This window comes from Perissodus microlepis, chromosome 7 (genome assembly GCF_051167445.1).
Source record: "Perissodus microlepis isolate ML-2025 ecotype Zambia chromosome 7, ASM5116744v1, whole genome shotgun sequence".
Lineage (NCBI taxonomy): Eukaryota > Metazoa > Chordata > Actinopteri > Cichliformes > Cichlidae > Perissodus > Perissodus microlepis.
The window spans coordinates 61,626,272-61,654,137 of record NC_140467.1 but is presented as its reverse complement, the minus strand read 5'-3'; the positions used below and the strand labels follow the sequence as shown (position 1 = coordinate 61,654,137).

Sequence of the window (27,866 nt, the reverse complement as noted above, 5' to 3'; positions counted from 1 at the left end):
ACTTACACGAAATGTTTCATTTTTTATTTTCTGTTAACATCACACAAAAATCAATATGATCAAAACGTTTGTACAAAAAGAAATCCGAAGTGACGGATGCTGCTGAGGTGTTTCGGTCCGACGACTCTTCGTGTCAGTATGAAGAGTAACTGCTGTCCACAAAAAGAAAAGTTTAAAAACGATCCAGTGTTTTTAGTCTGGACACACAGAAAATAATCCTCCTCATTATCAGCAAGGCATCGGTCAGGAAGGGGTCTCCCCTTTAGAAGAATAAATAAAGGAAGAGTCAGTCTGTATGCACCGTTTAAATGCGCATCGTGTACATTCTAGCCTCCTGTTTGAGTCTTAAAGGCATTCTGGAGCAAATTCCTGCCCAGATGTTGGAAAGAAGAAACCTCTGGACAAATTCTACAAGCAGAGACTGACCAGAGACTGGTGGATCTGAGGAGGAGGTATCTGAGGTGCTCCCAACATTGCCCCTACTATTAACAAGTAGTAGGAAATTATAACCACCAACCTTCATATCAGTTATACAGGTCACCAACTATTTACATTTTAAAGACAGAGCACTAACGAGCAGTGCAGCTGTCTCAGATTGTGCGGTATTGATCCTCTGCAGGACGGACAAGTAAAGTTAAAGTTGACTGAATAAAAAGTACAATTTTATTGAAATCTGTGAAATCACCTGGTGAAATCTTGTATTTTTATGTTTAGGTTCATGAACGTGCACATGTTAATTTCACCTTATCTTAAACGTGTTAAACTAGAAAGTTTCTTGAAGGTAGAACAAATCGGGGTGAATGGCCACGTGCTCTTCCTAAACCCAGTACCTGCCCCAGACCTCCCAGACTCTGTCAGACCTTTTTTTTTTTGCAGCTGGTACGTGTTGGGTGTTTTTTGGACTCTACATGGCCTGCCGTTTGTCCTGAGTTGAATTTTTGTCTTCCGCCTCCCCTCCTCTCTCCTGGTTCCAGTCTCGGAGGCCCTGCGGCAGGCTCGTGTCCTCCTCGAAGCTGCCGGTCCCCTCCACAAACTCCTCATACGTTGACTTCTCCTCAAACGGCCGAGGGCCCAGCAGCTCCAGCATGTCAGCCTTGTTCAACACCTCCCTTTCTAGCAGGCGCTTCCCCACCTGAGGATCACAGCAGAGGTGGAGCTTAACTGGTTTGTTTCAGACAGAGGATGAACTGAAGCCCAGATGTGGGGCTTCAGTTCATCCTTATTTGAACTATGAATCATGGAAAGAATACTCAGCGTTTATCTGAGGTTATGTTGTGTTTTTGCGTATTAGACAGTCTCACCAGCTCCACCAGGTCCTTCTTGTCCTGGATGAGCTGCAGGGTGCGCTCGTACGCTCGATTTACCAGCTCTCTGACCTCCTCGTCAATGATCTCCGCTGTCGCCTTACTGTACGGCTTCTCCATGACTACCTCGCCCTGTCGGGGGAGGTCAAACGACACCTGTCCCACCTTCTCGCTCATCCCAAACTGCACCACCTGCAAATCAGGGTGCAGAGCGATGCGTCACGGCACAAACAGCACTCTTCTGCTGGTGGGAATCAAACAGGGAGTGTGTTTTTAGTCACACGTGCGTACCTGAGCGTAGGCAGACTGCGTGACCTTCTTCAGGTCGTCCTGAGCTACGGCGGTGATCCGTCCGAAGAAAACCTGCTCAGCCACACGCCCTCCCAGCATCATGCACATCCTGTCGAACAGCTGCTCTTTGGTGTCCAGGTACTGTTCCGTAGGCAGGTACTGAGCGTAACCCAGACCCTTCCCCCGCGGGATGATCGACACCTGGATACAAACCATGTGTGGTTAACCCACAGCTCCCATCTACACCTGTAACTGGTGGAGATTTACAGAGCAGCTGGAGTCATAACAGAAACGACACAGCCCAAGCACGAACAGAGCTCCTACCTTGAACAGAGGGTCAGCGTGCTGCAGGAACCACCCGACGATGGCGTGACCGGCCTCGTGATAGGCGACGGTCTTCTTTTCTGTGGGCTGCAGGACTTGAGTCTTCTTCTCCAGACCTGAAAGCAAACAACCCGGGAGTCAGACTGTAAGGACGTCAGATACAAACTGTCCTGTTTACCACACAAAGACCATTACAAGAAACAACCGTACACAGCCGTCACGTACTAGGTGATGTCACACTCACCTCCAATGACCCGGTCGAGGGCTTGTTCAAAGTGTTTGGTGTTGACGGATGGGTTCAGGTGCCTGGCTGCGATCAGAGCTGCTTCGTTGCAGACTCTAGCGATGTCAGCTCCTGATTCATTCAAACGGGAAAAAACAGTCATCAAATATAATGATTCAAAATAAAAACATTTTTGCGATAGTGCCGTTACATTGTTGTTATTCGATCCAACTGTTACAAACCAGTGAATCCCGGTGTGGAAGCTGCCATCTTCCTTGAAAGACCGTCTTTGTCCAGATTGGGATCCAGTTTGATTGGTCGCAGGTGGACTTTAAAGATGGACGCCCTGCCTTTGATGTCCGGCGGACCTGACAGAAGACAGGAGAGAATTCTTCCTCTGCATTCCAACTAAAACTTATTCTGCGGAGCTTCAACATGAGCATGATTTTACAGGGCACCGCATGCGTCCTCCAGCAGGCTGATCACATTGGAAAACCCAGATATCCCTCGTAGGTACATTTCGCTGCCATGTTTACACTTAATCAGGTCTCTAAATGGCATGTTTGGAGAATGCAAACAGCAAATCAACACCTCACACCAACTGGCAGCACTGTGGTTAGCGGGAGAATGATTTGGGCACATTCCAATACTTTAAGATGTGGAGACTGCAGTAAGGCAGTAAAGACTCTGCTTACCTATGTAGATCTGTCTGTCGAAGCGTCCCGGCCTCAGCAGAGCAGGATCCAGGATGTCCGGTCTGTTAGCTCCAGCCAGGACCACCACATTCGTGGCGGTGTTAAAACCTGTAGAAAAAGATGAAGACACTTAAATCTAATAGGGGGCTGGGGGGATAGTATGTTCCACTTCAAAAATGCAGATTGCCTACCATCCATCTCCGCCAGCAGCTGGTTCAGGGTGTTCTCCTGCTCACTCTGACCCCCAAAGTTCCCCCCTCCTCTCTTCCTCCCCACTGCGTCGATCTCATCAATGAAGAGGATGCAGGGGGCATTCTTCCTCGCCATGGCAAACATGTCCCTCACCTTTATGAGGAGAGAGAACAGTCAAACATTCAGTGTCTGAACAGAGTCATCTCAGATGGTCCAGGATCTGCTCCGGGTTCATTCACTTACTCGGGCCGGACCGACGCCCACAAACATCTCGAGGAACTCGGAGCCGTTGACGGTGATGAAGGGGACGTTGGCCTCTCCAGCTGTAGCTTTGGCCAGCAGAGTCTTTCCCGTACCAGGAGGTCCGGACAGCACGGCTCCCTGAGATAGAAACGGCATCAGTTAAAAGTGATTGAGAGCAGTTCACATCCAAGACAAACTGTCCCTCAAAAAACGGCACTAATTTATAAATGCCTCGTCTTTAGCCTGTATCTTTACGAATAATGACTGATTTCATTTCAGGTTTCGTTTTTGGATTTTTCTTTTTGGATCCTACTACAGGATTAAAACTGTTAAGAGTCCAGAATTTCCAACACACAGCAGGGAAAACAGCTCAGTGTTTTTACACTAATAATGTGCTCAAATCAAAGGTACTTTATCTTCAGAATGGAACAAAACTTAATGAAATGGACTACAGTAAAAGCTTTATTAATAAAATGTGCAGCAGGGACTCATCAATGTGAAATAAACTCTTCATAAGCATTTCTACACATATCTGAGCAAAGCCATGCAGACACAAACAAGATTGTAAGCAAAGACATAAATAAAACAGATGATCAAATGCAGTCAAAGTAAGTTATTGGTATCGCAGAAACTAGGGGTGGGAGATCTATTGCATACACTTGATGTATCGAGAGGTTAAAATGACTTTATTGTAACCATCAAATAAAGGCTGCCATGGAAATATTAAGTTGTCTAGACCTAATTCACTGAGAGTTTTTTCTCTCAAACACGCTGCAAATGCATCATTAATGGCCCCTCCCAACCGGAAAATTTCCTACCCAGCACACTGCGCTGAGCATGCATGTTTATATACTACCAGATATAAACAGGGAAAATATGGCGATAGTGGGAGTTTCACAGGGAGGATGTCAAACAAAATATTTTCCAAAACATGCTGTAAAACTCGTGCTGCAAAAGGCAGCAGTACCACAAAATTATTCCACCAGATGAAAAGTCCTCGTCTGCAAAACTCAGATTTTTACCTTGGGGATCTTAGCTCCAAGGTCCTGGTACTGCTGCGGGTTCTTCAGGAAGTTCACAAACTCCATTATCTCCAGCTTGGCCTCCTCACAACCAGCCACATCCTTGAACTTCACTTCGATGTTGTCCTTCATCATCTTGGCTGTTGACATGCTAAATGGATTCCTACCACCTCCAGCGCCTCCTCCCATTAGTTCCCGCCGCAGCATGAAGAGCAGGAAGCCAATCAGCAGCACGGTCGGGATCATGTTCAACAGGAAAGAGCTGAAGGAAGAAAAAGCAGCGTTAGGAAAGCTACTTTTTCACAAATGTTATTATAGAAACTGAGGTTGTTAGGCCCTTTTTAATAAAGATTTTACCCCTGATTAAAGCCTCTGGCTGACATAATGCATGCTGCGTTTGTGTGTCCAAACCCACCCATCACTCTCAGAGCTGTAGATGACGGCAGGTTGGTGCGTTGACTCCATTCCGAGTTCCAGAACTGCCGTCTCGAGGTTTCTCTCAAATGTGTCGACGCTGCCGATGTTGAACCAGACGTAACTCTGAGGGACAAACAACATCATGCATCATTCAACTAGAGAAAGGTAGCCTGAACTGTGCGACTTACCTGTTCCTTATGGAACGCCAGGACTGCCATAATGAATTAATTAAATACACCATTAAATAATTAATTAAATGTGGCAATAATTAATTAAAATTGGAATTAATTAATTAAATAAATAGGTATGACACATGTAATTAATTAATTATTGCCACATTTAATTAATTATTTATGTATTTCACATTTTAATTAATTATTGACACATTTAATTAATTATTTAATAATATATTTATTTATTTCATTTTGGCAGTCCTGGCGCCTGGCTCTCATCTTGAAATAATTTTATCTGTCAGCCTCACCCATCAAACCCAGGGGGCGGGGTTAACGCTGATCGAGTCAAAACCATTGCTTTGGCCTGGTGGCCATTGTTTCTAGCACACAACAACCGGCATGTGGAAACTAACAGAACTGAACTTTGAAAAACCCTGTTTGTGTGTCACCAAATACAGTTTTAATATTTTTTTAGCCGAGAATGTAGCGGTTTAATCTTCATATGTCTGGTCGGTTTGTGGTCGGTGGGCAAAGCGTGGGATAGACCCGCTCGCCTCGCAAGCAATCGAGCTGTTATTAACACCGACAAAGCGCAGGCCCCGGTACACAGCTGTAATAACCGCCGCTGACACTGACTTCTTTTACTGAGGTTATATTTATCGGGTTTTTATTTCCTGATGTTCTTATGTGTCCTACGTGTTTCAGTCGCCAATTCTGAATTATAACTAACATTAAAAACATGTTTAAGGAGGAGAGAGAGCAACTAAATCCGATTAACAGCTGATCTTTGGGTTTTTGTTCAGTAATCAGCGTGACCTGTGTATAAACGCATAAAAGAAATAACGTTGGTGTTTCCGTCATGTAGTAACTGTTGGCTTTAACTGTACAAAGGTTGTTCGACACTATGAAACACATACAGACTTCATGATGTTCGGCTAATATTTTTATTGTGAATATTAATCATGAGGGTAAACGGCCCTGTACACCACGGAGCGAGGTCAGCATATCCACGATATCTTCAGCTCTCTGAGTTAACCCAGAGTTTCCCAGCTGACTAATCTAACTGTCATCTACGAATATGTCACGGGTCATATCAATATGATTTTACAGAAAAGCATCCTTAATACTGCCAACTATTTCAGAGACGTGAAAATCTACAGCATAAAGACCAAAAAATATAGCAGTCTAACAACACTGTAACAGATGAACGTCAGTTTGTCAAAGTAGAATGAAAGTGATTGGTTGAACAGGTGTCCGTGATCTGTGTTATCTGCATTTTCATCAGTGTAAGAGACTCAGCAGCAGATTAGAATAACAGTTATACATTTAATAAATTACCAAATGAATACACGCAAGAAACGAGCAAACCTGTTCCGACAATTTGAGTTTGTATCCCCTCCGGTGCAGACTCGCTGCTGTTTAAATGTTTGAGAGGAAGATTAGATATAAACAAACGTCAAACATAGACTCAGTCTGCGTTCACATTTGATATGAGGCCAGCACGTATAGTGGCTGTGTCCTGTTTTAAGATCATACCTGTAAAATTGTTGTCTGACCTCCGTCGATCCAGCCGCTCAGAGTCCGTGGTTACCATGGTTACTGCATAAGCAGCTATAACGTTAACAGCTGGCACTGAGGAAACCAACCGGCAGCATGGGTGTTTACGTTTTTCATTGCAAAAGAACCGTCTGAATGGTTAACTGAAGTTAACTTGGATAAATTATAGTTAAGGAGTATCAGAGATAAGGCCCATGTGAGCTGTGTGACTGTTCACCACTACACTGAAATCAGTAGGCTATTACTGAAATACACGTGCTATATCATAAACTATGATATAAATAGGGAGGTCCTACTAACATGTTTAGTTTTAAAGGACACCTTCCTGCCTTTAGTCTCATTCATGAGCAGTATTAGTTTTCTTCTAACATCCAGAAGTCTGCACGATGTGTTACACAGTTTCTAACAAGCCTTTGACAGTTAAACATAACATGACCGAAAAAGCAAAAAAATAAATAAAAAATAAAGAGAGAGAGAGAGAAAAAAAAATCACACAAATTATATGTTAACCCCATTTATTTTTAGTTAAGTAAACTCTAAAAATTCTAACAGACAGCTGGTGCTTAGAATACAGTTGAATAACTATTAAGAAACAGATGATATAATATTTCTGTCCAGGTTGCAGTCTGCATGATGAACATGCTGTTGCAAACTCTGCTCCTCTCGGTGGAAATGCGCCTTCTCTTTCCTCTTTGTATAAAACATTTTAAAAGTCAGTTTAATCTCAAAATTCACTGTTAAATCCAAAACACACCAGATAAAGAAAAGCGAATAGTTCAGTCTAACACATGTGCCAGTGAACCATTAAAGGTCTGTAAAACTATGCAGTTATGAAACGTAACTTTAACCTCAGTCAAACCGATTTGCTCAGTTGTAAATAAAACAGCGAAGTAAACGTGACCCGACAGACAAAACCTGAGTGAATTAAGTCCAGCGTTTAACCACTGAGAGCTAAAACTCAGGTGAGGTTTCAAAGCTGTGTGCCTGTGATTGGACATCAGCCGCCGATGAAGCTGGTTCGCCTATAAAGTGCTCTGTAAGGAAACAAGCTCCAGCAGCTCTGCGCTCGGGAAAAATACTATATTTCCTTATCTTGTGCAGAAAAATGCGCTGACATTGCGTTATATTGTGCACCGGCTGCCCAGTTAAACTGTGACTATCACCAGGTAACGTAGGCGTGTTTCTTGAATTAGCAGCAGGTGTTAAACAGCTGACAGGTGAGGAGGAGGATGCATGCAGGTAAACTGAGGGTCTGTTGAGCTGATCGCTGGTTTCGTGAGAAAAATGTCAGCTCGTTCTTTATGTTACAGAAGCACAGAGACACAAGACCAGGCGGAAAGAGACGATCGTTCGGTGAAAATGAGAATCTGCAAATGCAACATGTGGAACACGGAGAGTGGAATATGTAAACAAACCGGTTAACGTAACCCCCTTGGTGCACTCTGCATGCTGACTGTTAGCAGAGCTAGTGAAATCTCTGAAAACATCTGAGCACTTTTGCAAACATGTTCTATGTTGACAACCTGACCAGACATGTGAAGATTACGGCGCGACATTCGCGGCTAAAACACTGTTAAAAGTGTAGTTGGTGACAGAAAAACGGGTATTTTAAAACTACACCACCACCATTGCTGCCTGTGATTTGAAATGCATTCTGGGATACCTGGCTGCCCCAAGTCTACACAAGCGATCGATTATCTAGGATCGACCTGTTTTGACTTACTTTGCACGGCAACCAATCAAATGTTAGAGAAGCTGCATGGGCAGCGTTAACCCCGCCCCCTGAGTTTGATGGGTGAGGCTGACAGATAAAATTAATTCAAGATGAGAGCCAGGTGCCAGGACTGCCAAAATGAAATAAATAAATATATCATTAAACAATTAATGAAATGTGTCAATAATTAATTAAAATGTGAAATACATAAATAATTAATTAAATGTGGCAATAATTAATTAATTACATGTGTCATACCTATTTATTTAATTAATTAATTCCAATTTTAATTAATTATTGACACATTTCATTAATTATTTAATGGTGTATTTAATTAATTCATTATGGCAGTCCTGGCGTTCCATAGTTCCTAGGCCATTTGTGTTTTTAATCTATGCAAAATAAAAATAGTCTTTGTGCAACTTTGACATTTTTAATGAGTAAAAAACCTCAGGGAATGTCTGACAGAGTAATTAATATTGACTTGTACTGTATGTAGCAGCACCTCACTGTGACACTTTTTATACATCTGAAGATTCCACTTTAAGCCCAAATCATCAGCCTTTCCACTGTGCTGTCAGTTAGTATGAGGCTTTTGTGTGACTATGCTCTGTTCAGTTTCCTCCAAATGTGCCAAACATCTCCACTTTGGTCTACACTGGACGGTCGGATGATGGGGCGAATTTGATGGTTGTTTTCACATGACTACTAATGGTCAATGGTTACTCTGGTTACATTTGTTTTACTTTTTAAACTTCTCTAGCTGCCCAAACTCTTTCAGGCTTTCTCTAAATGTACATAACACCCAGATTGTGCCTTTAAAAAAAAATCCTTAAACAAGAAACTTTTAGTTTTTTAATGTAAACATGTAAAGAAATTTAACTGAATTTGGTTAATTAAACAAAGTAATTAACTGACCACAAGCAATACTTTGAAGAGCCACTAGGGGTTGTGACAGCTGGATAAAAATCAATTTCAAAATCGCTCGGACCGAGATGGACGCGCTGGTTAACATCCTTCGAGTTGTTTGCTGATGGGAAAGGTCTTATTTTGACGGATGATGCTACAGCCGCGATCAGACAGCGGAGACGCGCTCTTCTACTGCACATGGCCGGACAGGACGTGCAGGACGTCTTCTCCACTCTACCACAGACGGGAGAGGCGATGGATTACACCGCTGCGGTGACTGCACTCAACACTTATTTTGTTCCTCAAGTGAATGCAGCATACGCACGCCAAACTTTCCACAAATTGTCCCAAACACCAGGTGCGACTGTGCAACAATTTTGTACACGTTTGAGGCGAGCTGCAAAAGACTGTGACTTTCAAGCTGACAATGATAACCAGATACGGGACGCTATCCTGAGTAAATGCACTTCTGAATATGTACGGAGAAAGCTGCTTGAGGAGGGTCCAGGCTTAACTCTAACTCGCACGTTGGAGGTGGCTTCACACTGTGAACGTGTGGAGGAGCAGATGGCGGCGATGAGCGTCGCCGGGGAAAAGAAAGGAGAGGACACGGTCAGCCGGATTTTTACAGCAAAGAAAGAGAAGAACAACAGACCAAAAGGAAAAATGAAAGATGATAATAAAACAGACAGACAGTGTTACAGGCCACATGGGCAAAGATCCCAAATGCCCAGCACGAGGACAAACATGTCACAAGTGTAATGGTAAGGACCACTTTTCAAAAATGTGTCGTACAAAAAGACAAAAGAAACAAAATGTGAATGCTGTTGAACAAGATGATTATGCATTTACTGTGAATGATGATAATGTACCTGAGAAACTTACCTTTTCTGTTGGGGGAATAGAGTTGAAAATGTTAGTTGACTCTGGAGCTACAAGTAATGTGATGGGAGAAAACATATGGGAAAAGCTAAAAGCTGAAAAGATAAAATGTCACTCATATGTACCCAAAGAGCAGAGGAATTTATATGCATATTCCTCAGCACAGGCACTCACGGTTAAAGGTGCATTCAGATGTGAAATCAAGATTGGTGACAGGACTGAAGAGGCTGAATTTATTGTGATTAGAGGTAATGGTGAACCACTCCTGGGGAAAAAGACTGCCATAAAGTTAGGAGTGTTGAAAATAGGTGAAAATGTGGCGGCTGTCACAGATTTAAAGCACACTCTTAAAGAAAAGTATCCAAAAGTGTTCAAAGGAGTAGGAAAGCTAAACACCAAACAGATCAGCCTGTACATTGATCCAAATGTGAAACCAGTAGCACAGCCACTGAGGCGCATACCTTATCATTTGAGGGATGCAGTGGAGAAAAAGATCAATGAACTAATCGACATGGACATCATAGAACGCGTAGAAGGACCTACACCTTGGGTAAATCCGGTAGTGGTACTCCCAAAGAAATGTGACAAAGATATCAGAATGTGCTTAGACATGAGAAAAGCAAATGAGGCAATAATCAGGGAAAGATACCCCATACCCACTGTGGATGAAATTTTGCAAGGACTAAACGGCTCTGCAATCTTCACCAAACTCGATCTCAAGTGGGGATACCATCAGCTAGAGCTTACCCCGGAGTCAAGAGAGATAACTACATTTGCAGTGCACAACGGAGTATACCAGTACAAAAGGCTAATATTTGGAGTCTCATCAGCTAGTGAGCAATATCAGCATGAGATTGCCAATGCACTAGCTGGCATTGAAGGAGTTGAGAACATTTCAGATGATGTAATCATACACGCGCCAGACCAGGAAACCCATGATAAGCGCCTGCATGCTGTGATGAAGAGACTCTCTGACTGTGGCCTGACACTAAACTCAGAGAAGTGTCAGTTCAACATGGACAGACTCGTGTTCATGGGAATACTGCTGACACAGAAAGGCATAGGCCCAACTGAAGAAAGAGTGAGAGCTGTGGTGGAAGCCCGAGAACCGAAGAATGCTACTGAGGTGAGAAGCTTTCTTGGACTGGTAGGCTTCAGTAGCAGGTTCATACCACAGTTTGCTACACTCTCTGAACCACTTAGACGTTTAACTCGAAAAGAAACTATGTTTACATTCGGGCCAGAACAAAAGCAAGCATTTGAAAGACTAAAGACTGAGTTAGCCAGAGCAGGTACCCTAGCCTATTTTGACAAAGAAGCCCCAACCAGAGTCATAGCAGATGCAAGCCCTGTAGGCTTGGGCGCAGTGCTAATACAAATACAGAACGGAGAAGAGGTACCAGTGTGCTACGTAAGTCGGAGTTTAACAGACTGTGAGCGAAGATATTCTCAAACAGAAAGAGAAGCCCTAGCACTGGTATGGGCATGTGAGAGACTACATCCATATGTGTATGGCAGGAAGTTTGACCTCATCACAGACCACAAGCCATTAGAGGTCATATACAGCCAGAAATCTAAACCTTGTGCACGCATAGAAAGATGGGTTCTCAGACTGCAACCATATGACTTTAAAGTAGTGCACATCACGGGAAAACAAAACATTGCGGATTCACTGTCAAGACTGCTGTCTGACACCACGTCAAAAGAGATACATAAGGATGAATCTGAAGAATATGTGAGATTTGTTGCAGTTAATGCTACTCCAAAAGCACTCACAACAAGAGAGGTTGAAGAAGCCTCTGCTACAGACTCAGAATTAACAGAAGTGCGAAGAGCTATTGAAAATGGACACTTTGAAAAATGCAAAACATATGCACCCATTGCAAATGAACTGTGTGTCATCGGCTACATAGTTTTGCGGGGAACTCGCATTGTATTGCCAGAAAACCTCAGAGCTCAAGCACTGTCACTAGCTCATGAAGGACATTTAGGAATTGTTGGAACCAAACAACATCTCAGAACAAAAGTTTGGTGGCCAGGGATGGACAAAGCTGCAGAAAAATTTTGTAAAGCTTGTCACGGATGTCAAATAGTAGCCAGACCAGATCCACCTGAACCACTGAGAAGCACACTTTTACCGGATGGACCATGGTGAGATGTGGCGGTAGACTTACTGGGACCGCTACCTTCGAACCACTCAATACTTGTACTGATAGATTACTACAGTCGGTACTATGAGTATGATGTAATGTCATCTACAACTGCTGAAAAAGTCATTGACTCTATTGACTGTATATTTAGCAGACATGGGCTACCAGTTACCATCAAATCTGATAACGGCCCACAGTTCAAATCTGAGCTGTTCAGAGAATATTGTGAAACTAATGGAATCAAACATATAAGAACTACACCAAAATGGGCTCAAGCAAATGGAGAAGTGGAACGTCAAAATGCATCATTGATGAAAAGAATCAGGATCGCACAAGCCGAAGGACTTGACTGGAAGCGAGAGCTAAGAAAATATGTAACAGTGTATCGCAGCATTGAACATCCAACCACGGGCAAAAGTCCAGCAGAACTCCTGTTCAACCGCAAAATGAGAGGAAAGTTACCGAACATTGGTGAGGCAAAAACAACGGAGTTGGACGTGCGTGACAGAGACGCTGAACAGAAAGGAAAATCAAAGATTTATGCTGATGAACGAAGGGGAGCTGAGTATTCAAAAGTTGACACGGGAGACACAGTGCTGGTTCAACAAGACAAAGTGGACAAGTTTACAACACCATTCAACGCAACACCACACAAAATTGTAAGCAGAACTGGAAACCAAGTCATTATTGAATCACCAACAGGAGCTCACTATCACCGGAATACCACACATGTGAAGAAATACGAGACAAATGAGACCAGAGAAGGACACTATGACACAATACCTGAAAGGGAGGAAGGTGAAACACCCACAAAGACTGACACCTTCACTCCAACACCACAAGAGGGCTCCCAGGGGCCAGAGAGACCAAGTAGATCACAGAGGGCTAAAAAGATACCCGAGAGGTTTCGTGATTTTGTGGTGAAATGAACTATAATATGTTAAGGTGAAGAGGTACCTTAAAATTGGCAAGTTTCAAGTTCATATGTGTATGTCGACATGTATATATTGAAAAAAGAAAGATACATGTGTGGTGAGACAGTTAGATAATATAATTGTTAGAAAGTAAGACAAGAAAGAATGTTCAATGTTGGAAAAAAAAAAAGACATCAAAGTTATTACAACTAAAGTTTGAGTCTAAGGAAAAGGGGGATGTCATGTATTGATATGGCTATGTCTTAATGTGATGACCTTTGAACTGGAGGTTGTTGTCCGAAGGAAGCCCCGTTAAGTGGCTAGTTGTAAGATGGACAGTATTCAATAAAGCCAGATAAAGACCGTGCTTTATGTCCTGATTCAATTCAGAGTGCTCTGCCTAATTTAGTAATTAGGTGGGCACACAACAGTCGACTAATCAGATCATCATCCACTGGACGTAAAACGTACAGCTTATTGCACCAGCAGCATCTGCTCTTATATAACTATCATTAGCTTACAGCTTTAAGTGTTTAAGTTATGTGCTAACTAAAAATAAAGACAAGATGATAGTTTATTAAATTTAAATCAAATTTGCAGATTGTTTCAGTGGAGTTTAATAAACTCAGCCGTCTGCTCCTTGCTATCTAAAATATAACAGGACACCGGAGTAAATTCTCGAGCATCTCACACTTCTGATAATCAGCTGTCTGCTTGACGTTTATTCAGCTGTGTAAAAACTATAACTTTAATCTCAGCCAAACAGATTTACTCAGGAACAAATAAAATACTAAAAAAAAAGCCAAACAATAACATTTTTAAGTTATCTAAGTGACTTATATATCATGTTTAACCTGAGTAGTGAAAGACAGCAGTGGGTTTGAAAACGATTTGCCGGGAGTCCGGTGTTCTCACGGCTCTAGTGAGCCTTGCCCCCGGCTAGCTATCGAGCTGGTTGGTAACAGACGTCTCCGAAAACGTCGGAGCGCTTTTGAAAATATGTGGTGCCTTGATAAACTGAGCAGATATTTAAGGTTTACACAGCTACATTCGCGCCTGAAAATATGTTAAACGTTTATTTTGTGACCCAGAAAGAATAATAAGAGTAATATTAAAACTAACTAGTTGCCGCCATTGTTGGAAACTGAGCTGGGCTGCGCTATGAATTCTGGGACAGAGCTAGTTCTTCTTCTACTTCGGGGTTTAACGGCAGCTGGCATCCTTGTACATGCAGTGCTGCCATCTTCTGTTTCAGTCCGTTATTACACTCTTAAATCCTTATTCCTGCGTCTTTTGTGATCTTACAAAGCTTCAAACGACGCGTCGACTATTAAATCAGTCGTCGACGATTATGATAGTCGACGTAATCGTGACTAGTCGACTAATCGTGGCAGCCCTAATTGAATAATGACTTTAAAGATTGTCAAAAAATAATATAAAATAGTGTGCAAATACTGATAACAGTGCAAATGTTTGCAATATAAAAAATAAATGAAAAATGTAAACATCTATGTTTAGTGAACTTTGCAGTGTTGCTCTGTGGTGCAGCTACGACACTGTAGCAAAGTTTATACACTGTGTCTACTTGATCCACGTCTGACTCCGCCAACCCATAATGTTTCCACACCACTGAAGTTTTTTTACCTCTCTTTTCAACCAACGGCAGTCACTCTCCTCTCCAAATAACTTCTGCTTAGCTTTCCGAGCTTCCCTCAGGTCCTCTTAATCAGCGGTCCCCAACCCCCGGGCCTCGGACCGGTACCGGTCCGTGAGTCGTTTGGTACCGGGCCGCGAGAGTTGAGGCTCAGGTGTGAGATGTATGGTTTTCAGGGTTTTTAATCGGGTTTCAGCGTTATTTTGTTATCGTTTACTCGGTTTTCCTGGGTCTTTTCACGTGTGTTACGAATAAATCTTTTTTCGGTACCGGTACTAGTTTTATTTTGTTGTATTTATCCGCGACACCTTAAAGGCCGGTCCATGAAAATATTGTCAGGCATAAACCGGTCCGTGGCGCAAAAAAGGTTGGAGACCGCTGCTCTTAATTGTTGTGACACGTGTTCGAAATGCAGAGAGGTGCGCTCGATTTGCCACACGGAGCAGCGCGAGAGTAAAGCACGAGGGAGGGGCTAATAATCGGCTCAGTCATTTTTAATGATCGTTGAAAGCCCACATCATAATCGAGATTAAAATTTGATTAATTGAGCAGCCCTAGCTTGAATAAAGCGATATCGATTCATTAAATCCTGAATCGATTTTTAAATATAAATGTATTTTGCCAGAAACTCAGGTTAAAGCTCACAAAACTATTTCAACAACTACCAAACAGTAAATGAGAGGAGGTAACAGATTCCACACAAAGACGTAAACACAGCGGACCCGACGCATCAGAATCAGCTTTCTTTTTCTCGGCTTTCTCACCCGACGGCACGTACACGGACACGCCGTCGTGGCCGAAAGCCGACAGCTCACTGATTCTGATGCGTCGGGTCCGCGCTTTGTGTTTACGTCTTTTTTGCGCTCGATTCTGAGCTGCAGGTTTTGTCTCTCTCCAACCAAAATTCACTGAACCAGCAGCAAAAGAAGATCAAAACTACGCTTCACATTTGATAAATGTCATCATTAATTCCCTCTTACTTTGCTGTTTTGCTCCCACCAAGATAAAAATCACAATTCATGCACAGCTCTCTCTCTCTCTTTACTTCAAGAACAGTTTCCCGTCTCAAATCTCTGTTTTCTGCATTATTCACTTGCTTATTTCCCACCAGTCTACCGTTGTTTACAGCGCTGTCGGCCGCTGTCTTTCTTTCTTTTCTTTTCTTTTTTTTTACTTAAATGACCTCGGACAAGAAAGCCTAATTTCTGCTGTTCAACACTAAAGAAATTTAAACTTTTTAAAATTATGCAAAATTGCAGAATATTTTTAAGGTCATCTGCTATAAAAAGCCCAGCCAGGAAAATCTCCTTCATGTTTTTCTGTGTTTTATTCTCAGTTACTTTGTCACAAAGGCATCTGCTGTAATGCTCACACCTCTGATGAAGTCTCACAAGTGTCAGTACTGATAAATGATCAGAATTATAATATTTCTGATATTAAGCCACCTTTTCATTTCATCACACAGACAGAGGATTGGAGGCAATGTTTGAATTTGAGCGCCGAGTCACCTTACAAAGATGCACTCTGATAATAGGGGTTCACCAAATTCAACTTGACTCTCAAACTTAACTTAAACTCTCTGCTTTGGATTGAACGGGCCAGTGTTTACTGAAATGTAATTACAGCATTCTGTGTGTTTTGCTATTTTTGCAATCTGTGGGCACTGTGTGAACACTTGGTTAAAGGGACGGGAGTAAAAACAGCTTCCTTCATGTGGGTGGCTGGTTACCATGTCATCTGTCAGCAACCACTACAATCAGGACTAAATATCCCTGCAGCCTGGGAGCAAACATCCTCACCTTGCCTCTGCCCAGGTAGCTGTGGACAAAGTCCTTCCAGCTGATCTCTCTGCCGGTGTCTCTGAAGCAGAAATACAGCAGAGCCGAGCTCAGTCCGGCCACCGTGATCGCCACGTAACGGAAATCCTTCTCATCCCAGGGGAAGTCGCCCTGCAGACCAACACAGGCACAGGAGGAAAGTTACCTGCAGGTTATTATTTGTTAATGCGATGGCACGCTAATGACAGAGGAAAGGATGATGCTGATTTGAGGAAAAATTGGTCAGCTACAAGAAATAAGAGATGAGTAAGAACCACGTTGGGCTGCTCGCCCCTTACATAAAATAAATATATTGAAAAACTGAGGCTGTATTCATAATTCTGTTACACTTATTTTGTAAAATAAAAACTGAATGGTTCTTTCAATGTTTACGACATACCTTCTGCATTCGCCTCCACCAGTCCTTTCCTCCTCCTCTCTTCCCTCCTCCTCCGGTTGGTCCTTTTTTTCCATCTGAAATTCAGAAATGTCATTTTAGCTACAGTTCCTTTTCTAGTTTCTCAGTTTTTATCCATGAAATATCAGGATATTCTTTTCTAAACTGGATTACTTATTTCAGTTTGACATGCGTTTGATCTGAAGTTACAGCCCCATCCCTGCTCCTGTGATCCCCGCTCACTGGCTCAAGTCGAGGACGCTACTCAGGTAAATTTTTGGGGTTTTTTCATATTAAAAAAAAATTCTGATGGCCACCAAACACATTTTGGCCTTGCAAAGGAAAATGACCAGCAGGGGGTGCTGGACTTGATTCCAGCTGTCATAAGACAAGAAGCAGGGTACACCTGTACAGGTCATCAACCTGTCACAGGGCTGACACCGGTTTGCGTGAGTCTCGAGAAGCTGATTCCTCATATTGAACATCAGCATTTGAAATGTCTAATTTAAAATGCGTTATACCACCAGTGTATTTAGCCATTTAGTTTTGTTTTTCACATTCTTGGTAATAAACATTTGTGAATAACTATTCACAATAATATCAAATGAAACAAACTTTGTGAGTTTTTTAAATAGTTATTGATGTTTGAGAAAAACAGAAAAGCAGATCTCACCTTTGGGCTCTGTGGCGTAGAGTCGTCGCTGAGCTAACTGGAATCTGCGACAGGACAGGAAGTTAGCTGGAGTCCGAGTTATGTTCTGAAAAAGACCACACAGTCACCGCTGGTACACTGGACACCATCTACAAACAACAACCTGCTGAAGAATGGCTTTTAGCAACTATAAACCTCTAATCAGTGGAGGTCACATTCATTCAGTGGGTCCATCTTTGACTCATTAGGGAATGAGTCAAGGACAAATACTATATATCTGTATTATATATTATAGCTAACTAATACATTCCTGGTTCTTGGTGAGAAAATGTTTTACAATGCTTTACAACCAACATTCAGTATGCAGAAGGGTATCTCTGAACGCACAACATGTTGAAGCCGCAGCAACAGAAGACCACACCAGGTGCCACTCCTGGTTGCTAAGGCTGTAATTCGGGATTTACGGGGTGGCTTAAGTGGTAGAGCAGATCACCTGCAAGGTTGGTGGTTCGATCCTTGGCTTCAGTCTGCATGCCAAATACCCTTGGGAAAGATACTAACCCCAAGTTGCCCTCAGATTCGTTCATCAGAGTGTGAATGTTTATTAGTTTGCACTTGAGTTTAGAAGTGCTTGTGTGAATGAGGCATGTTGTATATATAGTTGCTTTGAGTACTCCAGGAGAGTAGAAGTAAGTATATAAGAATCAGACCATTTAATTCACACAGGCTCAGCAAAACTGGATAACAGAAGACTACAAAAATGTTGGCTGGCCCAATGAGCCACGGTTTCTGCTGTGACATTCAGACGGTAGGGCCAGAATCTAATTCAAACAACATGAAAGCTTGGATCTATCCTCGCTTGTATCAATGACTCAGGCTGCTGGTGGAGTAACAGAGTGGAGAATATGTTTGTCAGAATATTGTTTTAAAAGCAGTAGCTTAAGAAAGAACTGTTCATAATTGAACGAGCACTTAATGCTTGGAAGAGGGTGATGGTCAGTTGACAGCAATCTCACCTACAGCTCACATACTACACACTGGGTTACATACATTGTTGCTCAGGGCTGAGGCCGGTCTCTTCCTCAGCCTCAGCGGGCTCAGAGTCTTTGGGGGGAAGCGGGCTGGTTCGTTGCGTGGAGGTGTTGTTGGTAGGCTCGAGGTCAGGATCTTCTACAGTTTCATCTCCATCGGTAGAACTGTTGATGACATTTGGTGAGGACGCAGCTGGAGGTTTGTCTCCTAACATGTCAGCAGTCTGAGAGTCTGAAGGGCCTGAAAGGGTTGAGAATTAGAAACAGTGATGGTTTCAGTCAACACAGACACACTCAGTCTACTACGATTTATAAAAGACAGGCAAAACATCACATCTGAGAAGCTGAGATAATGAAAAATGAAACAGTAAACTGCAGGGTTCATACTCATTGTTCAGGGTCAAATGTAAGCACATTCAAGGTCTATTATGAATCTTTTCCAGCACATTACCAAAAAAAAGAATACATGTTCCACTTTGCATCACCTCAGTAAGACCATGTAAAAATTAAAACAAATCGTCTTAGGTTGACTTAAATGTTCTTTGTTCCCCTTTTGTTAAAACAGAGGAAAATGCACCACACAAAAATACTGAAAAAGGAAATGGTTGTCTTATATGCATATAGTGTACAAACTCAAAAACACATTTGTCTCAAAAATGAAGATGTGCAAATGTGAACAAATCAACTTGTTAGAGATGCTCATCTCCACTTGGAAAAAACAACCACACAAGACAAGAAATCTGCACAAATTAATAAGTCTGCTCATCAGATATTGATGCTTCTTTCCTACGTGACACAAAAACAGGAGACAGATGTTTGTTACTTTAACTAGTTAAGCACCCACACCACCAAAAATGGGGGAAAAGGGAGGAGATCACATTTAATCGGTTATAACACGAGGTCAGAAATATAAGTGCTGACATGAGTAGTGTCCACAGAAGCCTCTGAATCTCAGCTGTAAACCATTTCTACAAACACCAAACAGTTAAAAGAGCAGTTATGTCACCATGAAACTGTGGACAGGTAATATCCATATTTTGATTTATGATTTTCTGGAGTTAAATGTGACCCAAAGTATATTTTATAGCATATAAGCTATAAAATACTTTTAAAAATTAGGTGAGGGAAATAAAAAATTAATTTTTCTATGTTTGAGTCACAGTAACTTTGACATAGTAACATCTGCAGTAATATTTACCCCTCTGATGACAGCTCACAGGCGTTAGCTTTATTTTGATACCAAGACTGTTTACACAGAGTTTGTAATTGCAGAGAAATACTCCGTTTATTTTGGCCTCTTCATTTTCGAGCAGGAAGCTCAGAAAACCCCTGGGGGCCTAACAGGTTAAAGTTCATTCCCAATAAAACTAACTGTGAGATGTTTGACTACATTGCTGTCTGTATTATTGTTAAAGTCCTAAATGATCAGCTTTAAAGTGTTTGTGCTAATAACACCATGTACAGTAAGACAGGCATGGAGAACAGCACTGACTGGGAGAGGCTTTGAACAGATGACACACTCAGTTCAATTCAACATATAAGACTTTAAGAACGCACAAACATCGACCTAAAATCTATTTATTCAGTCCATCACCTGTCATATAATTATGTAAAATAAGAATGTATTGTTCATCTCCCTTAAATAAACAGGCAGCCTTAAAGTATGAAATATTCATTCATTAAAGCACTAAAATGTGTCTGTTGTCTCAGTGGCTGATGGTGCCCCACAGGCATCAATGTGAGCTTAAAGCCATTTTTAATTGTTAAATTGTTTAATGTGTAGGTGCTCACGATAAACACATTTTGAATGAAAGCCAGGGAACTTCAGTAGCACAAAAAATGGCTTCTTTGTGCCCACATGGATCAGTCCCTCTTTTTACCAATTTTTCTTTAAGTCTTAAGTTGGCTAGTTAAGTGTCGGACTAACGATTAAAGCTTTCACTTGAGTGAAGTAACTAATATTACTGCTACTGCTAAGTAATGTTAGCCAAGTTTAAAGCATACTGCATAAATCACCATGCCATAACTAACTGCTGTACTAGCACTGCCATACTCTATCACACTCAGTGCATTTCAATCATTTCTCCAGCAAGTTTGATAGCTAGCAAAATAATAATAATAGTTTTAAACATTAGCCTGTGTTATGTACACATACTCGAAATTATTTACTAGGACTCACCTGTCATGTGACTCAAATCCCGCCAGTGTCGTTTTCCATCAAACACTCATTAAAACAGCACAAACCCTGAAACTGCTTATTAAAATAATATGTATGTATGTAAATAATAGTATGTTGCATTATAAAAAATTAAGCTTTTGACTGCCCTCCAGAGTTCACGTTAACTTCAGATCTCTGGAAGCTACACTACCCGAACAATGTCAGCTGTTTAGTTTCTATACAGGACAAAAAAAAAAAAAAAAAAAAGGGGGGTAAAAACAGATTTTCAATTTAAGGGAGAACGGGTGGATTGGCTCCCCTTAAGGAGGACTAATAACTAAAATCTGAAAGTTTAAAGTCGATGAGTAAATCATGCTCGGGTAATACAATGGAAATGGTCTCATATCACCATCTAGTGTTATCAATTGTAAACACATTTTTATGGGTGAAGGCTCATAATAGAGACCGATCAACAGGTCATTTTCTTTTCTATGGGTCTCATTTAAATCACATTACATCATTTCTGTGGTAAATGAGGACCCTGAAGAACGATTTAATGTCACTGTTAAAGATTTGAAGACAATAGATCGCAGACAGCTGGCTCCGTTTTAACTAAAGAGGAAGTAAAAACAGTTTGGATCACAAGTGTAAGGCAAAAACAAAAATACTACGCTAAAACTAAACTAATGTTTTCTACATGCTTTGCCTTTTATTACCAAACTCCCCACGGGGTGGCTGTAGCTCAGGTGGCAGAGCAGGTCAGCCACTAATCAGAAGGTCGGTGGTTCGATCCCAGGCTGTCTCCTGGCTGCATGCCAAATACCCTTGGGCAAGATACTAACCCCATGTTTGCCTACTGGTGGTGGTCAGAGAGCCCGGTGGCGCCAGTGTCCGGCAGCCTCGCCTCTGTCAGTGTGCCCCAGGGCAGCTGTGGCTACAATGTAGCTTGCCATTGCCTGTGTGTGAATGACTGAATGTAGTGTGAAGCGCTTTGGGGTCCTTAGGGACTAGAAAAGCGCTATACAAATGCAGGCCATTTACCATTTTAATGTGATGAATCTCTGGTGGTTTGGACGAACTGTGCAATACGGGAACTCGTCACTACTGTGATGACCTTCAGGGTTTCTGGTGGATATATACACTATATCCACTTCACTATATTGTAAGGAGTATTCACTCATCATCCAAATCATTGAATTCAGGTGATCCAGTAACTTCCACAGCTGTATAGAATCAAGCACCTAGGCATGCAGACTGCTGCTACTAAGTGGAAGTGTTTGAGAACGACAGCAACTCAGCCATGAAGTGGTGGACCACGTAAAATCCCAGTCAGTGGGATTTTAGGGATTTTGAGGCGCACAGAGGTTGCTAATTTTCTGTGGAGTCAATCGCTCCAAACTTCACGTGGTCTCCAGATTAGCTAAAGAACAGTGCACAGAGAGCTTCGTGGAATCCATTTCCATGTCCGAGCAGCTGTAGTCCAAGCCTTACATCACAGAGTGCAACGCAAAGCATGGGACACAGCGGTGTAAAGCACGCCACCACTGGACTCTAGAACAGGAGAGATGCATTCTATGGAGCGACGGATCACAGTTCTCAATCTGGAAAGCCGATAGACAAGTCAACTTAGCAGTTGCCAGGACAACAGAGCTCCAGGTTTGGTGGCAGGGGGATTTCGGTGTGGGGTTGTTTTTCAGAAGTTGGGCTCAGTCTCTTCGTTCCAGTGAAAGGAACTCTTAATGCTTCAGCATACAAAGACATTTTGGCTCCCGACTTTAAGGGAACAGTTTGGGGATGGCTTCTTCCTGTTCCAGCATGACTGGGCACCAGTGCACAAAGCAAGGTCCACAAAGACACGAACTCTGGCATGGGAGTCCTGACCAGAACACCACTGGGATGAATTAGAGCAGAGACTTTGAGCCAGGCCTTCAACATCAGTGTCTGACCTTACAAATGGTCATAAACTCCCATAAACACTGCCAGAAGAGTTGAAGCTGTTATAGCTGCACAGGCGGACGTCATGAATGGGATGTCACTCAAGTTCATATGAGTGTGGGGGCAGAAGAGCAAACACTTTTGGCAATATACTGTACATGCAATGTTTTGCTTTTTGTATTTTCATATAAAGTTAATACACCAATAAAGCTAGATGATCCTTATGAACCTTCGCTGGATGTTTTGTAGCAGATTCATTAATTATTTCTGTTATATTGTGTCCCACCTGTATGATACATTTTTGCCATTCTTACCAATTTGCTGCTGCTGCTGGCGTGCGAGCCTCTTTTCCAGGGCCCGCTGTCTGTTCAGCTCAATGCGTTTCTGCTGCTCTTCGGTCAGAGAGGGAGTAGGTGGGGGAGCGAGGGCTTCGGCAATCTGCCCTTGGGGAGCATTAATAAAGCTCTCTCTGCTGAATAGATCAGGATCCCCAAATGTTTCCGGTTCACGTTGTACCTCTTCGTCACCAGCACCTGAACACAATTTCAAGCAATGCTGATAATTAAGTCCTGTGGAATATGGCAAGTATTTCCTATGTGCAGCTGCAGGTGTGAATCCACCGTAGGGCTGTTCGATATAACGATATATATGGTTTGACGATATAAAAACGTCTATGTTTCATTTTACGCTATCGTTTGTTTCGTGGTGTCGCAAAATAAACTGTTTACGGTAATATATTTTCATGGTTTTGATGGTCACTGTAGTGGCTATATTAATTTCTTAAAGTTCTCTCTTTCTCTTATATTTAATATAACCAGCTACGGACGGACAAGCGCCTGTTTTTATGCGTTGTGGTTAGCAACAACGACGGTAAAACCATCGCGTCGCGTGTCCGCTTGTTTATTTTCCACATAAACCTTTCAGAATAAAGCTCAAGAGCCTGTTGAGACTTTTCAAAATAAACTGAATCACATGAACGAGTATGCAGACTGTTTACGGATGAGAAGTTAAAAAAGAGCCGCCAGGTGCTAAAAAATAAACCTTAGACTCAAACGTTAGAACAGGCTTTTCCCCGCAGCACGCCGTGTAATAAATACTCACAAAGAAAACGGCGGCCGTTACAACTTATGTCTAAAAATGTATCGTTTCATGCATCGGTTAAAACACTCGACTCCAGCTACATGACGCGCAGCTGGAAACACTTCATGCAAGTCGAGCTGCCCGAGATCCACAGAATTTACAGAAAATGTTACATTTTTGTGATTTATATCGTTATCGGACGATAGAATTCTTATATCGGGATATGAGATTTTGGTCATATCGCACAGCCCTAATCCACCGTATCCCCATCAGTAATGATTTTTTTCTTACCATCTGTACTTGTAAAATCTTCATGTGTCAGGGGCATGTCCAGTCGTATTCATGTAAGACATGTCTATAAAAGAATGAGTAAAAAATTACAAATTCTGAACATTAGGAATCCCACACGCTTGCAGGAAATATTCTACTGCTTCCTCTCACCTGCACTTCCTTTTTGCTGCCGAGCCTTTCCACTTTGTCAATAAAATCTTCAAATTGCAATTTGGGGTACAACCTGTGGGCCCAGTTCTCCATCTTCTGCATCAGCAGCCGCAGGTCTGCAGCCTAATGGGGCCAACATCAAAAACAGCGAGTAGTGATATGAAAGAGGGCTTTGTGTGATAGGACGTTTCTTCTTCCCACTAAAAAAATGACTTCCAGTCATTGGAACAAAAGACTTATTAAAAAAGACATCTTAATCTGGTATAACCAACCTTTGGTTCACCTCACTCATTTTTGACCACGACAGAAAGGGCAACTTTTGGCCTTTTAGTCTCAAACCAAATTTAGGACATCTATTTAAAAGCTGACAGGCCAAACAGATTTAGCTCAAAAACCAATGTTCATTCACATCTGGTAATTGGTGGGACAGATGTTATCATATCCTACCTCGTGTCCTTTGCCTTTGAACTGGATATTGTCAAAGAGAGTGCCCAGAGCTGGAAGCCCTCTATCTGATATCAGCCTGGGAAAAAAATATTAAGACTAAGTTAAACCATTAATGGATTACAAGCAGGGTTAGCAGCACATCCAGGCATATTTGGCTTATCCAATTCAGGATCGTGGATGGCTGAAGCCTATCCCAGCAGCCAGGTCGCCAGCCTGTCACAGGGCCAACACAGACAGACCCTCTGAATGGAAATATCAATGCCTTTAGATGTACCATGTTCAGTAGGCAGTAGCTTGTTGGGGAGGTAGGGTGTTTGGTTTTCAGGGTGCCCACAACTTTTCTTTTGCCACCTGTTTGTACATAAGGCAGGATAATGAGAAATAGTCAAATTTCTCCATCTAAATAAATATATATATATACATATATATATATATATTGCAAAGTTGCAATTAATTTGAATATTTTATAAAATGAAAATCTATGTTTTTCTTTAATACAGCTTGCAAATTTTATCCTAAGTATAATCGACGTTCTTACTTAAAAGCTTATTTAACATCCTTTGATTTAGTATAACTTAGTTCTGTCCAGGAACATTGTGAACAGAACAGTAACAGAGGAGTGCCACTGGGACACCCACTGGGAGACCACTGGGAACGAGCCTGACTTATTGTTGGCAATACTAACCATACTAACACCATAGGTGTACAGAGACTGGAAACAACTAATACTAAACACACTAAAGGCAGTTACAGCACACAGTTTTCATCATGCTATACTCAGGGCACGCTGAAATGTGATGGGAGGTCCAGCAAAGATAATCTGAATCTGAGTCTGAAGAAAACCCGTTGCTTCTTGGACTGGGGCCTGTAATCCAGCAGCACCAGCTCTGCTTTTCATGTGTGGCATAACCAGGGCATCCATCTTTCTCACCACATCCAGGGATGTCTCCAACGCTCTGACAATTTTCAGTCTGGGAATTTTCCCCATCCAAATGATGAAAACAACAATGGTATTAGAGTCTTTCTTCTTTAAATGACTGGCAGAGTGAAGATGCACCATCATCACACAGATGCAGTCATTTGTACCCGCCGCTAAAGCGTAAGAAGACGCTGCAGTACTCTGCTAAACGACAGGTGTCGCCACTCAGATAATATCACATCACTTTTGTTGTGCAAAGTTCTTTCCACAAACTTAAGTTTTCAAACATTTGCAACAACTCTGTGTCAGCGTGTCTCTGAGCTTCTGTGCACGATTATTATTCAAATGGTGATAAAAACCAGTGCAGTCACAGACTCGTGTGTTCAACCTGGCTGCAACACTGATAGTCTGCACACGTCAATCAATGATTTTGGCCTCCTTGTGTCCCAGCTCACACAAGATGACATCAAATTCCTATTTAAATGCGCATTTTAATGCATTTCAACCCTCTGTCGTAATATAAATTGTCTTTGCTACCTGTGGGAGTCCAGCTTGGGTTGGGGTCTCTTCACGCCTCTCCTTTTAGCAGTAGGGACATCAGCCAGCTGTGATACCTCACCTTTCATCTCCTGCATTGAAAACACATGACAACAGGATGTGTTTCTAACTCATTCTGTTGGCAGCGTGGCAAACTTCAAGCTTATCTTTAAATCCAGACAAATTATAGATCGGAGGTTACAGAAGAAATGTGCTGGTTTGAACAGTATCTATCTGATAGGTTTCATTTGCTCACACAAACAAACACATGTGTGTTGTTATTGTTAGAAACATCCAGTCTCAGAGTGATGCTGAAAAACCAGTTCATGCATTTGTTAATTCTAGGCTGAACTAACAAATTCATTATTATCAAGCTGTTCCAAACAGCTTTGTGGAAGGACTATGAGACTATGGGAGGTTGTATTTCTCCCACATTGGCCTTATTTTCCTGAATCTTATTTTTCTATGTGATTCTTCATTAAACCATGAATTTAAAATCTTTCTCCTCACATACAAAGTTCTGAATCATCACATCACATCTTAAAGACCTCATAGTAATCCTGTAAGAGCACAGCAGCATCTACCATCTGCAAAAGGGTCTCCTTCCTCCTGGCCTCCCCGGCCTGGGGAGTGTGGTGGTGGGAGCGGGGGGAAAGCTTCATCCTCTATGCCGTCATAGTCAGGAATGTCATGCAGGCTATTTTCCTGTGGGTCAACCATGGTGAGTCAGTCCTGGAGACAAAGTAAAAGACGTGTGAGCCCCAGTCGTCAACAGCATCAGCATTAAGTTACATGAATTTAACTGCAATTTGAAAAAATGAATGACATTTATTTCTGTAAGAGTAATTCTTTACTGTGTTACAACATCAACATGAAAACCTAAAAAAACTGGCATTTACTTTTTTTTTTTACATCAACAGGAGGAGCTGTACAGACACTCATCCCACCTGGAAGTACACCCCAAATTCTGAAATGTACTATTATGATACATTAATGGTCCATTATGTTTGTTTCACAGTTATATACATAATACAATTTATAGATTTGTATATATATTTACATTCTATCAGGGATGCACTGGTTGTGAACCTTTGGGCTGATAATGACAGTTAAAAGTTACAATTTGGATGAATTATTACTGTGATACTTTTTTTGGACTCTGTAGTACCACAGAAATATCATTAAAGTAACAGGTTTGTTTTAAAGTCTTTCAGCTGTTCAGTAAACGTCATCGTCATCATCATTTGTATAGCACTTTAAAAACACACCTGGTAGACCAAAGTGCTGTACAATACAAATATAAATATAGTAATAGAATAGCAAAAAACTAACATAGCAATAAAGTAAACTCTTTTGAGCCAAAATGATGTGACACAGCACAGACACAAGAAAAGAGAAAAGAAAATCTTCTACATTGTTTTGCTGTTCATACTAATGCTACCCTTTGTTTTTGGAAGGAGACGATTTTCTGTCCAGTATTAAAGTTCAAAGAACAGGGTATACGTCTCCAGTGGACTACTAAACAAGTTTACCAGAAAAATCAGACCCACGGTCATGTTGTGTCACTTTATTTGAGTGATCAGTCAGCAGGAATAACAGGGAATGACAAACTGACAGACTTTGAACGATATAAAACAAACAAACAAACAAACAATTTAAACATTTAGAAGTTAAACATCTTCTCAGATTCCTTTTGCTGCATATGTCTATGTATGTATTTGCTGTATAGTGTCATTTGTTTGGAACATTAATCTTGATGTATACATAAACATTTGATTTAGAAAACGT

The 27,866-nt window shown here is 41.7% G+C and overlaps 2 protein-coding genes across 3 annotated transcripts; both read right to left on the bottom strand.

Moving 5' to 3' along the window:
* Positions 1 to 9: 9 nt before the first annotated feature.
* On the bottom strand, positions 10 to 18,689 carry LOC146384482 (mitochondrial inner membrane m-AAA protease component AFG3L1-like). 2 transcript variants are annotated; one of them, XM_084936456.1, is made up of 15 exons: positions 18,581 to 18,689; positions 17,552 to 17,636; positions 16,882 to 16,955; positions 16,464 to 16,613; positions 4,710 to 4,834; positions 4,295 to 4,556; positions 3,273 to 3,410; positions 3,029 to 3,182; positions 2,838 to 2,945; positions 2,385 to 2,510; positions 2,164 to 2,274; positions 1,920 to 2,035; positions 1,596 to 1,796; positions 1,302 to 1,496; positions 10 to 1,132 (listed from the first exon to the last, which is right to left on the bottom strand). In XM_084936456.1, the coding sequence occupies exons 3-15, from the start codon at positions 16,888 to 16,890 to the stop codon at positions 905 to 907; spliced, it is 1,923 nt and encodes a 640-aa protein (XP_084792582.1). In that variant the 5' UTR covers positions 16,891 to 16,955; positions 17,552 to 17,636; positions 18,581 to 18,689; the 3' UTR covers positions 10 to 904. The 2 variants fall into 2 exon arrangements, with proteins under 2 accessions (XP_084792582.1, XP_084792581.1); XM_084936455.1 differs by lacking the exons at positions 16,464 to 16,613; positions 16,882 to 16,955; positions 17,552 to 17,636; positions 18,581 to 18,689 and adding an exon at positions 6,421 to 6,498.
* LOC146384481 (TIMELESS-interacting protein-like) lies at positions 18,690 to 26,771 on the bottom strand. The gene is made up of 7 exons (XM_084936458.1): positions 26,663 to 26,771; positions 26,079 to 26,170; positions 24,623 to 24,698; positions 24,176 to 24,298; positions 24,026 to 24,089; positions 22,969 to 23,187; positions 18,690 to 18,802 (listed from the first exon to the last, which is right to left on the bottom strand). The coding sequence occupies exons 1-5, from the start codon at positions 26,738 to 26,740 to the stop codon at positions 24,075 to 24,077; spliced, it is 384 nt and encodes a 127-aa protein (XP_084792584.1). The 5' UTR covers positions 26,741 to 26,771; the 3' UTR covers positions 18,690 to 18,802; positions 22,969 to 23,187; positions 24,026 to 24,074.
* Positions 26,772 to 27,866: the final 1,095 nt, after the last annotated feature.